The sequence below is a fragment of the Thamnophis elegans genome, chromosome 5, assembly GCF_009769535.1.
Source record: "Thamnophis elegans isolate rThaEle1 chromosome 5, rThaEle1.pri, whole genome shotgun sequence".
Classification (NCBI taxonomy): domain Eukaryota; kingdom Metazoa; phylum Chordata; class Lepidosauria; order Squamata; family Colubridae; genus Thamnophis; species Thamnophis elegans.
This window is the reverse complement of record NC_045545.1, coordinates 65919056-65931549: the sequence shown is the minus strand read 5'-3', so window position 1 is coordinate 65931549 and position 12494 is coordinate 65919056. Positions and strand designations below refer to the sequence as shown.

General features: G+C 45.6%; 1 protein-coding gene across 1 annotated transcript in view; it reads right to left on the bottom strand.

Moving 5' to 3' along the window:
- Positions 1 to 12494, bottom strand: part of LOC116509696 (deoxynucleoside triphosphate triphosphohydrolase SAMHD1-like) — a 51656-nt gene that overhangs the window by 17425 nt on the left and 21737 nt on the right. Inside the window, exons 2-3 of the mRNA XM_032218957.1 lie at positions 7042 to 7108; positions 5085 to 5163 (exon numbers count right to left, since the gene is read on the bottom strand). Coding sequence (XP_032074848.1) covers positions 5085 to 5163; positions 7042 to 7108 — 146 coding nt within the window. The remainder of the gene's footprint in view (positions 1 to 5084; positions 5164 to 7041; positions 7109 to 12494) is intronic.

The following is a 12494-nucleotide window of genomic DNA, read 5'->3' as shown; positions in this document are numbered from 1 at the left end:
CCAGTGCACTGCTCGGAGAGTCCAATGCTGGGACATGCCCAAGCTATTGAGTCCCAGGGTGGGGAAGCACCGTAGCCTCTGGCATTTCAGCCACTCTTTGTAAAACTCTCCTGCCAAAAGAGGCTTCGGCTGAGGCAAAGGTGTCAATCTTATAGTTTTTGATAAAGGCCATGGGGGAGGCCCATGTGGCCGCTCTACAAATGTCTAGAATAGAAGCCTGGGTTGCCCAGGCCGCAGAAGCTGCTGCGCTCCTAGTGGAGTGTGCGGTGACCCGTCTCGGAGCCGTCTTGCCCTGGTGTTCATATGCCAGCTTGATGCAAGCGCGTAGCCAACGTCCCACTGTGTGAGAGGAGACCTTGTGGCCAAGGGACACAGGGAGGAAGGAGACAAAGAACGCCTCTGAACGGCGGAAGTCTTTTGTCCTCTTTACATACGTGCGCACGGCTCGTCTCACGTCCAACTTGTGCCACTCACGCTCCTTAGGGTGAGAAGGATGGGGACAGAAATTGGGCAAAATAAGCTCTTGAGTCCTGTGAAACAGAGAGTTAATTTTCGGAGTAAAGGACGGATCAAGCCGCAGAATTACTCTGTCCGGGTGAACTACACACAGATCCTCCCTGACAGAAAGAGCTGCCAGCTCGGATACCCTGCGAGCGGACGTAATAGCCACCAGGAAGGCAGTTTTGATGGTAAGGTGGCGCAGACTGGTCTTTCTCAAAGGCTCAAATGGGGCTTTTGTCAGAGCCTTAAGCACAAATGGAAGGTCCCATGACAGATACCGGTGAACAGCTGGAGGGCTGATGTTCACAGCTCCCTTGAGAAAGCTCTTGATCTGAGGATGTTGACTCAGAGAGCGAGAGGAGCCCCTAGCCAGGATAGTAGACAACGCTGCAACCTGACGTCTAAGGGTGCTGACCGCAAGACCAAAAAGGACGGGAGCTACCACTGTTGTTTCCTCCTCCTCGGAATGTTTTCCGAAAGGAAGACTGGGATTGGTTGGCACGAGCACCGAAGGGTCTGTCTTGGTGCCTATCCCACCCTGCCTGAAAGGGTCTCTGGTAGGAGGAAGGGTGAGAGGATTGCTCTGCTTCCTGACTCCTGTAAGGTCTCTTACGAAAGGACCCCGCCCCTTTCCGGTCACCCCTCTTAAGGGTTGCAGGAAGGATTTGCGTTTGTCTTTGGTTTCGGTGACAAACTTGTCCAGGGCCTCTCCAAACAGAAGACCTCCCTTAAATGGGGCCGATGCCAGCTTCCACTTGGCTTTCATTTCGGCTTGCCAATGCCTAAGCCATAAGAGGCGGCGTGAAGTGATATTGGAAGCGAGAGCCCTGGATGAGAATTTGGCTGCTGTCAAGGTGGCATCCGCCGAATACTCGACAGCGGTAATAATTTTGGTTAGCTCATGGCGCCATCTAGACTTCCTGGGTGGTGGCCTAGACCTGAGTTGGCGCAGCCAGAATAAGGTGGCCCTGATAAAGAAAGAGGCAGAGGTGGATGCCTTAATGGCCCAGGCAGACGCCATGTGTGTTTTCTGAGATGCCTTTTCTGACCTCTTATCTTCTGCCTTAAGTCCCTCTAGGAGCTCAGCTGGTAGGTTTGAGTTGGAAGTTAGAGACACAACTGGGGCATCTACTTCAGGGAATTTCAGGATATCCTCCATTTTCCCCTCCAGGGCATACAGTGCTCTGTCCCCCCCCCCACTGGGGTTGGTTAGCGTGCCTGGCTGTAGCCACTGGCGCTGCACAGCGTCCATAAAGAGGTCAGGCACAGGGATAACCTCAGGAGTTTCTATTGTCTCTTTGAATAAGCCATGCTTGTGATCCCTGGATGTGGAAGCCTGAGAGGCCTCAGGCCTGGAAGTGGGGCCTAACTCTGTAGCCGTCATGGCCTTGTGTAAGATTGATTTGAATAATGACGGCTTGAAGAGGCCAGTGAATGCTGGTTTGTCAGGGGCAGGGTTTTCGTCTTCAGAAAGCACGAAAATTTCCCCTTCTTCCTGCTCAGAACTTGAAAGCCCAGAGTGAGATGGGCTGGAAGATGGAAAGGAGGATACAGGCTCCTTGGAAGTGGAGGCCTTAGGCTTGCATTTTTCCTTTGGGGCCTTGCCCTTGCGAGAGCCCCTGTGCTTAATGCCTTCAGCTATCCCTTGGGAAATGGCTAAGGAAATTACCTCCCTCATTTCATCAGAAAGAGCAGGGCCTTTACCCCTCTTCAGTTTCTGCTTACTGGGCCTGCGATGGCTAGGCCTGCCTGAGCTGGATTCACCCTTCCCACACTGGGAATCCTGGATAGAATCTCGTTCCTCTCCAATGGAGGAGCTAGGAGAGTCGGGGTACCCCCAAGAAGCTTCTGGAGACGGATCCCTGGACCTATAGTCATCCCCAGACAAGAATTCACTGTCCCCAGGGGATTGGGCCTCACGATCAGGGGAAGCTGACTCCCTGTTGCGATGGTCTGGGCTAGGTTCTGGCTGATGGGGCCTAGAAACTTCCCTGGGATCCACTGTGGCTCTTGGTGAAGACCTTTCATTTGACCCCTTGTGTCCTTTGCCTTTTTTCACAGAGGGATCCAGCTTGCTGCGTTTGCTGGAGGGCCCCGCCTGTTCCCCTAAGGCCTTCCTGCATTCCTCTGCCATTTCAGGTCCCCACGAGGCCTGGAAGATAGCTGGAGCTGGGATGGGCAGGCGCTGGCCGTTGAGGCTCAAATGCACTCGCAGAATCTTCAGGAGGGAAGGGCCGCCTGGGGGTCGGATTCCTTCCTCCCACCGCCCTTGGTTCCCCGAGACTTATCTTCCTCTCAGGAGGGAGAGACTAGCTGGCTCCCCAGGCTAGTCCCCAGCCTCCATGCGGCGTTCTGCGGTCGCTGAGGGCTGGCTGTGGCTTCGCTTGGGCTGCCTGGGCTCTCCGCTTCTCTGCTCTCTCCGAAGGCAAGGCTGGAGGAATCAGCTCTCCACACAAGCCGCGTGTTCTCTTTCTCCTCAACGCGCTCCGAAGCGATCCAAAATAGCGGCTGCTGCGCGCGCAGCCTCCTCCCGCTCTGTTTATCCTGACAGCCTGAAAAGCGCGCGAAGGTTCCAACCGTCGCTGCTGTTGCCGGGCAGAATTGAGCAGCTGAATGGCCCCTAGATAGAAGGCCTGCAGGCTCCCAAACCTCCGTTTGAGGGAATTTTTCTCTGGGGCTCAGTTGGGGAAGGTCTGCCACCGCTCCTGCCGCTCGCCAGCTTCTGCTGGACGAGGGATTACAGTCCCCTGGAGCGCTTGCGACCAGCAGCTGCAGGGAAGCCCGGGTGCCCTCTTAAAGTGACACAAACCTCAAATCTTTGACAGTTCTTGTAACAGATATAATTTTCTCTAATATGAGAATCCAAACGTGGTCTAAAGTGGGAAACTTTCCAGCCTATCTGACCTTAGACTGGAGCTCTCCCAAAACAGTCCTAACGGGCGGATTGAGTTTTCGAACTGAGCATGCAGAGGCAAAGGGAGGCGTGGTCAACTAAAAACATCACTCAGTCCAAGGGCAGATAGGCTGTGTTAACCCAGCATTGGACTCTCCAAGCAATGCACTGGAGAATTTAAGTAATTCTCAAAATAATATGGTCATTCTTAGAAAGTTAATGTTTGTCCCCATTCTTATCTACCAAGAACTTGTTTCTGGTTTTACTCAAAAAAGTCTGTTGCCTCCCTTTCTTGCATTAGAGGTCACAAGACATATTTAGATGCTGCTGGGAAAGCTTAAACCAGATCTCAATTATCAGGAGAAATTGATACTTTAACGTAACTCCAGCTTGAGATCTGCAGGTAATAAGTGCTTATTTTCCTGCAATAATCTTCCCTGTTTTCAAAGTTACATATATGATTAAATACCTGATTTTCTGCTTAATTTTGTTCTGGTTATATAGGATTTTTGCTTTGTTTATTATAACAACTGATTTATTATGTGCTATCAGGTAAATGCTGACTTTTAGTGACCATATATTTTTTTTCCAAGGCAAAAAAAATTGATGATTGATGAACATCAGTGAAAGACAAGATCAGCATCTATTGGCTATTATTTTTATCATTTTAAGATTATAGTTAAATTTTAAAAAAGTATATGTTTTTTGTGCTGGACATGCATATATCCGTTCAGAAAGACTGTAATAGGGATTCAGTTAAATATTGGAGATGTGAAATTCAAAATACAACATTGGTTCATACGATCCAATCCCGTTCATGTCAAAAATACCTAAGATGCTTCCAGGTTAAAAGGATTAGCTGGTAAAATCACTGTTGCCCGGGGGACGCTCAGTTGGGGGCCTTTTATGTCCCCGTTAATGTGCCCACCGAAGCAGTACCTCAAACTATTACGTTGGCTGGAGGTGAAATGAGACAAAAGCACTCGGGTCTCACACTAATCGTCAACCCAGAGTCCTAACCACCACAGTCCTGTGGTTCATAGATATGGTCTTCTGTTATTGTGACTTCCTTTTAAACAACTGTTACTTCATTTATTAATTTTGTTTTAAAGTTCATTGAATTTTATAGACACTAATGTTCTTTTGAATTTTATAAAAAAGATTTGGAAACTAATGGAGGACAGGAAGCAGACCAGGTGGTTTAACAATTGTAAAATTCCAGGACTATTTAGAAAATTAGAAATTTGGACTGAATTGTAGCTTGTTTCCCAATGTTAAATAAACTGAATTAAGTATTAAAATATAGCACAGTGATAGCGAACCTATGGCACACGTGCCACAGGTGGCAAGCAGAGCCATTTGTTAGGGCATACGAGGCATTGCGCTGGCCAGCTGACTTCATCCTTCTTTTGAGGCCGTTTTTCGCTCTCTGGAGGCATCAGGAGCCTTCAGGAGGCTTCCCTGAAGCCTCCGGAAGCCCTCCGGGGGTGGGGAAGGCTGGTTTTGCTGGGATGCGCGCATAGCATTATAGGTGTGGCACGCCCGCACACGACCAGTCTGCACTCTCCCCACTTTTGGCACGCGAGCCAAAAAAGGTTCGCCATAACTGATATAGCATTACAGGAAGACTAATTTTGTTTGGTACATTCCTTTTTCAACATACATGATAAATAAGAAAGTGTTTGTTCACCTTTGCTATTTCAGTGTAACTCTGACTTTGTGCCAGTTTGCGCAGACAAATTAGCAGTTTCTCTCTCACTCCTACAGCACTGAAAATGAAGCATATAATATGACTTAAACAATCATTCAATATTTTATTTAGTAATGAAGTTAATATGGAAGCTAAATTAACTGCTACTAAGATATGAATTTTTACAGAAGTTTTTAGCAAAATATCTTCCGGCAGAAAGCGATGGTTATAAATCACTCATTTTTAAAGGATAATGTCATGAAGAAAAAATACATTTATTCCTATTCTAAAAGAAATGTTAAATTTACATTTACACATTAATTTTATTAATAAGAACATATACATATTTCATTTTCTCTTTTTATCCTGAACAATGTTTTGCATAGTGTAGTTATAAAACGGTATGCATACTACCGTAAGTATAAGACGCACCAAGGTTTTGAAGAGGCAAATTAAAAAAAAAGTTTTTGCACTCTGCAAACCTCCCAAAAACGGCCCGTTTTTCATGAAAACGGGCCCATTTTTTTTCAAAAAAGAGCATGAATAGCCTTTAGAAGGCTTGTAGAATGCTCCGGGGGGGGGGGACAAGGAAAAACACCCTGTTTTTTGCAAAAACAGGCTCTTTTTTGTCAAAAAAAAAGGGCATGGATAGCCCTTAGGAAGCTTATAGAATGCTCCTGGAGGCTGGGGGGGGGGGGAATTGAGCAAAAAACGGCCCATTTTTTGCTCAGTTCTGCCTCTCCAGCCCCCAGGAGCACTCTGAAAGCCTCCTAAAAGCTATGCGCAGTCATTTTGGTGAAGGGGGTCGGGGTTTGGGGAGGCAAAAAATGCTGTATTCAGTGTATAAGATGCACCCAGATTTTCAGCCTCTTTTTTGAGGGAAAAAGGACGAGCGTCTTATACTTCGAAAAATACAGTATATCCTCATTTACATTCTGCAAGCAAAGCAGTATCCATTGTTGGGATGCTTTATGGCAGTTTTGATTCAAAGATGTACCACCACCACCACCACCCCCCCGGTAAACCACAATGACCAATGCAAGAGACCTTTGGCAGAAATCAAAAGCTTCTTAGTGTGACTTGTTTCTGGCTCTCCAAGGGAAACAGGCAAGTCCCTCTCAGAGCATGTCTCTAAAAGACCCAGAGGGGCTGAAAAGACCTGCACTACTTGAATTGGGTAACAGTTCTTATCAAACAGGATACAGAAATAAGTATCCTTTTTGAAATAAGGTTAAAGGGTCAAGAACAACAAACAACAGAGTGCAGGGAACAGAAACGGGATGTAAAATTAGAAAATATAGAGCAAAACACAGTAAGAATATAAATAGCATTAAAAGGACAAAGCGAAATAAGATAAAATATAAAGTCTTATTTAAAAATAGGACATTACTAGCAATAAAAGGTCACACAATGCTATATCATCAGGGATAAATTTTATTTTATTATTTATCAACAAAAGTTACTTATTGTATATCTTTGTTATAATAAAAACATTTTTGTTCAAAAGACAGATGTGAGTGTACTGTCTGAGTTTGTACTACCCATGAAATATAAGGCATGTACCAGAGAAGCGTGTCACAGTGTATACAGTGGTACTCCAAATTTCTCATTTTGAATAAATGATTTGTGAATTAGCTCAATGGGAAAACAAATTAATATTTTGTTACGGCAGGGTATAAGCAAAATTTTAAAATAGAGGCTGTTAAATGTTTGGTATGTATTATGTTTATTTTTTCTTGTATGTTTGCTTTTTTATAGCTTCCATTTTATGTGTGTGTGTGTGTGTGTATTAAAGCAATATTTAAAAATCTTCCTAAGAAACAGCATCTGAAAATGAAAGCCACTTAAGTATATTATAGTATTTAGGCAACCAATAACAACTAAAGAGCTATGCAGATACAAAAGACATAACATTCTTATAATTTCTTCAATTTGAATAGATAAAAAAGTTGCTTACCAAATTCCCATTTTTTCAAGATGAGATTCAGTGAGAGTTGGTACAGTTTTACCAGTTATTTTATGTTCTAGGGAGTTAAATACATAAATTTTAACATTTCTTCTGAAATTGTCACTTTGAAATTATTTGGCAGGTTACAATTAATCTACAGGACTACAATCAATGACTAATATATAATTAATAAACCTGAAATACAGTATTGCTTTGATTCATGCAATTACAAATTCTTCAGAGAAGCTGTGACAATATAGTGTATGAAGAGGCTACTAATCCATATTAGCAGTTTATTGAGAGTCAGGCAATATAAACATTTAATAATTAAAATTAAAGGCATACATATCCTGTGAGTTAATCTTTCATATTACTGTAATAGTGATTCTTCTTGTTCCTTAAATATAGAAAAACCTGAATATTACATTCATCCACAAATAAATTAGCATAACCAGAGGACCTCCAATATACATTTCAAAACTTCTGTGGATACGAAAGGAAGTTACATAGTAAAGACTGTGAGTCTTGCCAGTGCTCTGAAGATTTGCTAATTGCATGGTAGTTTGATCTTGCTTACTTATGAGATAAGAACAATTTACTGAGCTGAGCTAGCAATTCTATGCCAGACTGTCAAAAATGTCTAGAAGACTACCACAGCCTTCTAGATTCAACTCAATCACCAAGCTTATTGGACACACCCTCTAACATTACTACAGGGGAATCCAATCTCAGATTTTAGTTATCAGAGCAGATCATGCCTACTATGAAACAGGGAATCCAAGTGACCATGTAACAACATATTCTTTTCTATCCCATGTAGTTTGATTGTAACATATTTCTACTCTTAGAATAGAATAGAATAGAATAGAATAGAACAGAACAGAACAGAATAGCAGAGTTGGAAGGGACCTTGGAGGTCTTGGGGTCCAACACCCTGCCTAGGCAAGAAACCCTTCACCACTTCAGACAAATGTTTATCCAACATCTTCTAAAAGACTTCCAGCATTCACAACTTCTGGGGGAAAGCTGTTTTACTGATTAATTGTTCTGTCAAGAAATTTCTCCTCGTTCTAAGTGGCTTCTCTCATGACCCAACATAACCACGAACGTCAAAAGCGTGCCGACAACACCGCGGCGCTAAAACCGCGATGTCAAAAGTGCGCCCACAACAGCGTGCCGACAGAAGCGCAATTTAACTTAAGGTAAGGTTTAGGGTTAGGTCAGGGCTGGGTTCCTACCGGTTCGCACCGGATCGCACGAACCGGTTCATCGGTGAACCCGGAAGTAATGAACTTCCGGGAACGCCGGTACCGGTCCTAGGCCCTGTCGCGCGCTCCCCCGCCCGTCTGGACTAAGCGCAGCCTGCCACTCACTGTTTGGCTGGAGTCCAGCCAATCAGTGAGCGGGCTGGCCTTGTTTAAAAGTGTGGCGCCAACGGCTAACATTCCTCTTTTGAAAAGAATCTTTCAAAAGGGTTTGTTGCCGAGACGCCTCGTTTCGCGCTTCACGCCTTCCCTTCGCCTTCCAGGAGCTTGCTGCTTCCCCCACAGGTAAGCAACCAAGCCCTGGCGGCAAGACTCGGGACGCTAGCGGCGGGACTTCGGGTGGGCGGTGGCGACGGCAGCGGTGGTAGCGGCGGTAGGAAGCTGGGGGGGATAGGGACCGTGGTAGCAGCGGTAGCGGCCTAGGTTTCGCCAGGGAAGGCCTCCAGGCCTTCCCTCGTGAAAGCCGCGGCGTCGCGTATGCCGCGTGGCCGCCTTCGGGTGGGGGGGATGGCGGGGGGGGCGGCGGCGGCCTCCCTTTCGAAAGCCACGGCCTCGTGTAGGCCGCGTGGCCGCCTCCGGGTGGTGTGGGCGGCGGCGGAGGCCTCCCTTTCGAAAGCCGTGGCCTCGCGTAGGCCGCGTGGCCGCCTCCGGGTGGTGCGGGCGGCGGCGGAGGCCTCCCTTGCGAAAGCCACGGCCTCGCGTAGGCCGCGTGGCCGCTTTCGGGTGGGGGGGGCCGCCGGTAACCGCCTAGCTTTCGCAAGGGAAGTCCTCCAGGGCTTCCCTCGTGAAAGCCGCGGCCTCGCGTACTACGCGTGGCCGTCTTCTGGTCGGGGGGGGCGGCCTCCCTTTTGAAAGCCGCGGCGTCGCGTATGCCGCGTGGCCGCTTTCGGGTGGGGTGGCCGGCGGTAGCCACCTAGCTTTCGCAAGGGAAGTCCTCCAGGCCTTCCCTTGCGAAAGCCGCGGCCTCGCGTACTACGTGTGGCCGTCTTCTGGTCGGGGGGCGGCGGCGGCGGCCTAGTTTTCGCTAGGGAAGCCCCCCACCCCCCCCTCTACCCTCGCCTGGCTTGCTAAGCATGCCAGGCAACCTAAGTGTCTTTACCTAGCCTTGTCCCTCCAGTCAGGTTTCTTACCTGTTCCTGCTGCCTGCCATCGCGACGAGGATCCATCCATCGCATCGGAGTGCTGCTGATTCTGCCTGCTGCTGGTAAGTGGCCCGGTTTTATTTAATTATTATTTTAATGTATTTTAAAATATTTTATTTAATGCATAGAATTTTTTATAATAGTTTTACATATAAGTATTGAGTGTAGAATACTTTAAAATGGTTTACTTTAATTTATTTTGGATATAATCTTTTTTTAAATTGTCTTAGACTATTTAAAAAAAGATTATGTCCAAAATAAATTAAAATAAACCTTTTTAAAGTATTCTACACTCAATACTTTGAAATGTATTGTGCATTGAATTTTTTATAATAGTTTTATTGTAACTTATTGTGTGTGGAATATTATTAATGGTTTCCTTTTAAGTTATTGTGTGTTGGCATAGTTTGAAATGAAATATGAATTATTGCTTGTGCTTTGAAATAATCCTAATGCATGAAACTAATTATGATTGAATAGTTTTACTGAAACCTTGGGATCTAACATCAAAATTTTGATCTCATGGCCATGAGAATGCTGCAACGGTCGCTAAGTGTGAAAATGGTCATCAGTCACTGTTTTCAATGCCATTGTAACTTTGGTCACTATACCACCTTTCTGGCCACAGTTCTTAAGTGAATAACTGCAGCTGATAAGTTAGTAACATAAGTAAGTGAATCTGGTTTCCCCATTTGACTTTGTCAAAAGGTCACAAAAGGCAATTACAGGACCCCAGGACACTGAAACCATCATAAATACGAATCTGTTGCCAAACATCAAACTTTTGATCGCGTGGCCATGAGAATGCTGCAACGGTCGCTAAGTGTGAAAATGGTCGCTTAGTGTATGTATCCTAGAAAATCAGATTTAGTGTGTTTCACCCTCATTGTTTAGGTAATTCTGAGGTGGTTGATGGTTCTGTGAATGCCTGTCCTTTAAAATTGCCCGCAATGCCTTGATGGTTTTTATTCCAGTGGCTTTGTCTTTCCTGTCCTTAGGCTTAGGGAAAAAAACCTGGTTTCATTCGCAGTCTTTGGGGGGGGGGGATTCTTATTTTTTTGTGTTTTCCATCATAGTTTGTGTGTGTGTGTGTGTGTGTGTGTGTGTGTAATGTCCCGCAGTTATCTACGCATTAATAATTATCTAGTAATATTTCCTTATACATTTTAGGGACCTTTCTTTACATAATTGGTGTTTTCTTTCATACTTTTGGCTTTCTAATTCCTGTTTCCATTAGTTGGCAATAGCTAAAACCAATCCCACGTGAAAAAGTATTCAAAGCCTTCTTGATTTTAATTGTCAATTTATTTATTCCTGCACATTGTAATATTTATTCATTTACATATCTCTGTTTTTCCACTGTTGTGCAAACACATCCCACGTAATCTACCTTTACGATTGCTCTTCTAACCACTAACTTCTGAATAGCTTCTTGGACCGACCTAAGTACTAATTCATAATTTCATATGCATTCATATATTCCTGTCTTTTGGAACTGAGAACTAAATTTCAGAAAAAGGAAATCTGTATTGCTCTGGGAATATGACATTCATTCTTGAACTATCTTCTTGGATGAAAGACTATATCTTTCCTGTTTGTTTATATCTTTCCTGTTTCTCATCCTTCCTGAAAAGACTGTACATTGTTGGTTGAAAGCAGAGGTCCCTTCTTGTTACCTACAGAGTCCTCAACTTACAACCACAATTGAGTCCAATATTGTTTTATTTCTTTGGCAGCAGTTAGATCTACTTAGCACAATGAAGAAGAGGCAACAGAGTTTGACTGCTTTCTTCTCCCAAAAGCCAAGAGTTGATGAATCAGCTGATCCAAAGCAGTCACCAGCACCGCCAGCCGCACCAGCACCGCCAGCCGCACCAGCACCGCCAGCCGCACCAGCACCACCAGCACCGCCAGCACCACCAGCCGCACCAGCACCGCCAGCCGCACCAGCACCGCCAGCCGCACCAGCACCGCCAGCCGCACCAGCACCGCCAGCCGCACCAGCACCGCCAGCCGCACCAGCACCGCCAGCCGCACCAGCACCACCAGCCGCACCAGCACCACCAGCCGCACCAGCACCACCAGCTGCACCAGCACCACCAGCCGCACCAGCACCGCCAGCACAACCACTACCACCAGTTGAGGTTGGAGAAAGCAGCCAGTCCATCGACTCCACTGCAGTTTCACAACTTCCTGACTGCTGGAATTTGCAGCAATACACACACTTCAAGGAGAGGTTTGATGGACTGGAAGTATCCAACAAGAAGCTGGGTTGTGCATACTGTGCAAAACCCATGTTCGCGTTGGAGAAAGGTATTCATGTTTCCAAAGAGTGGAAACATTTCCAGGTGTCAACATCAGGGAAAAGCAAGGATGTACAACAAGCATCGCTGAGAAAAAAATTAAGGGAACGTTTTCAGTCAAAGGCACACCTTATTTGCGTGGAGACCAGTAAGCAACAGGAGCAGGAAGCTTTCACCAAATCCCTGGATAAGTCAACTGAGAAACATTTATCCAGTACCTGCACAATATTTTCCACCGTTTACGATCTGGCGCAGAGATGTAATCCATTCTCAGACATCGAAGCGCAAGTAAATTTGCTGAATACGCTTGGAGTGGATGTTGGAGTTGGCTTGCATTCACGAAGAACTGCAGTAAAAATTGTTGACTTCATTGCGAAACAGATCAAGACCACCGTGTTTTCAACTATTATTGCAAATAATCGAAAGGTGTGCCTAATAATTGATGAAGCCTCAACACTTTCAATGAGAGCAGTGCTGATAGTTTTTGTTAGAGTTGAGGATCCAGAATGCCCAGCAACCATCTTCATTGAGCTTCTGGAATTAGAGAGACAAGATGCGGAGACCATATATTCCGCAGCAATGGAAAGCTTGTACAAAGTTGGATTCACCACCGAATATCTACGGAAGAACTTAATCGCTTTCTGCTCCGATGGCGCCAACGTTATGCTTGGAAGAAAATCTGGAGTCAGCGCCAGAATAACTCAAGAATTCCCAAGCATCATCATCTGGCACTGTTTGAACCACCGCCTGCA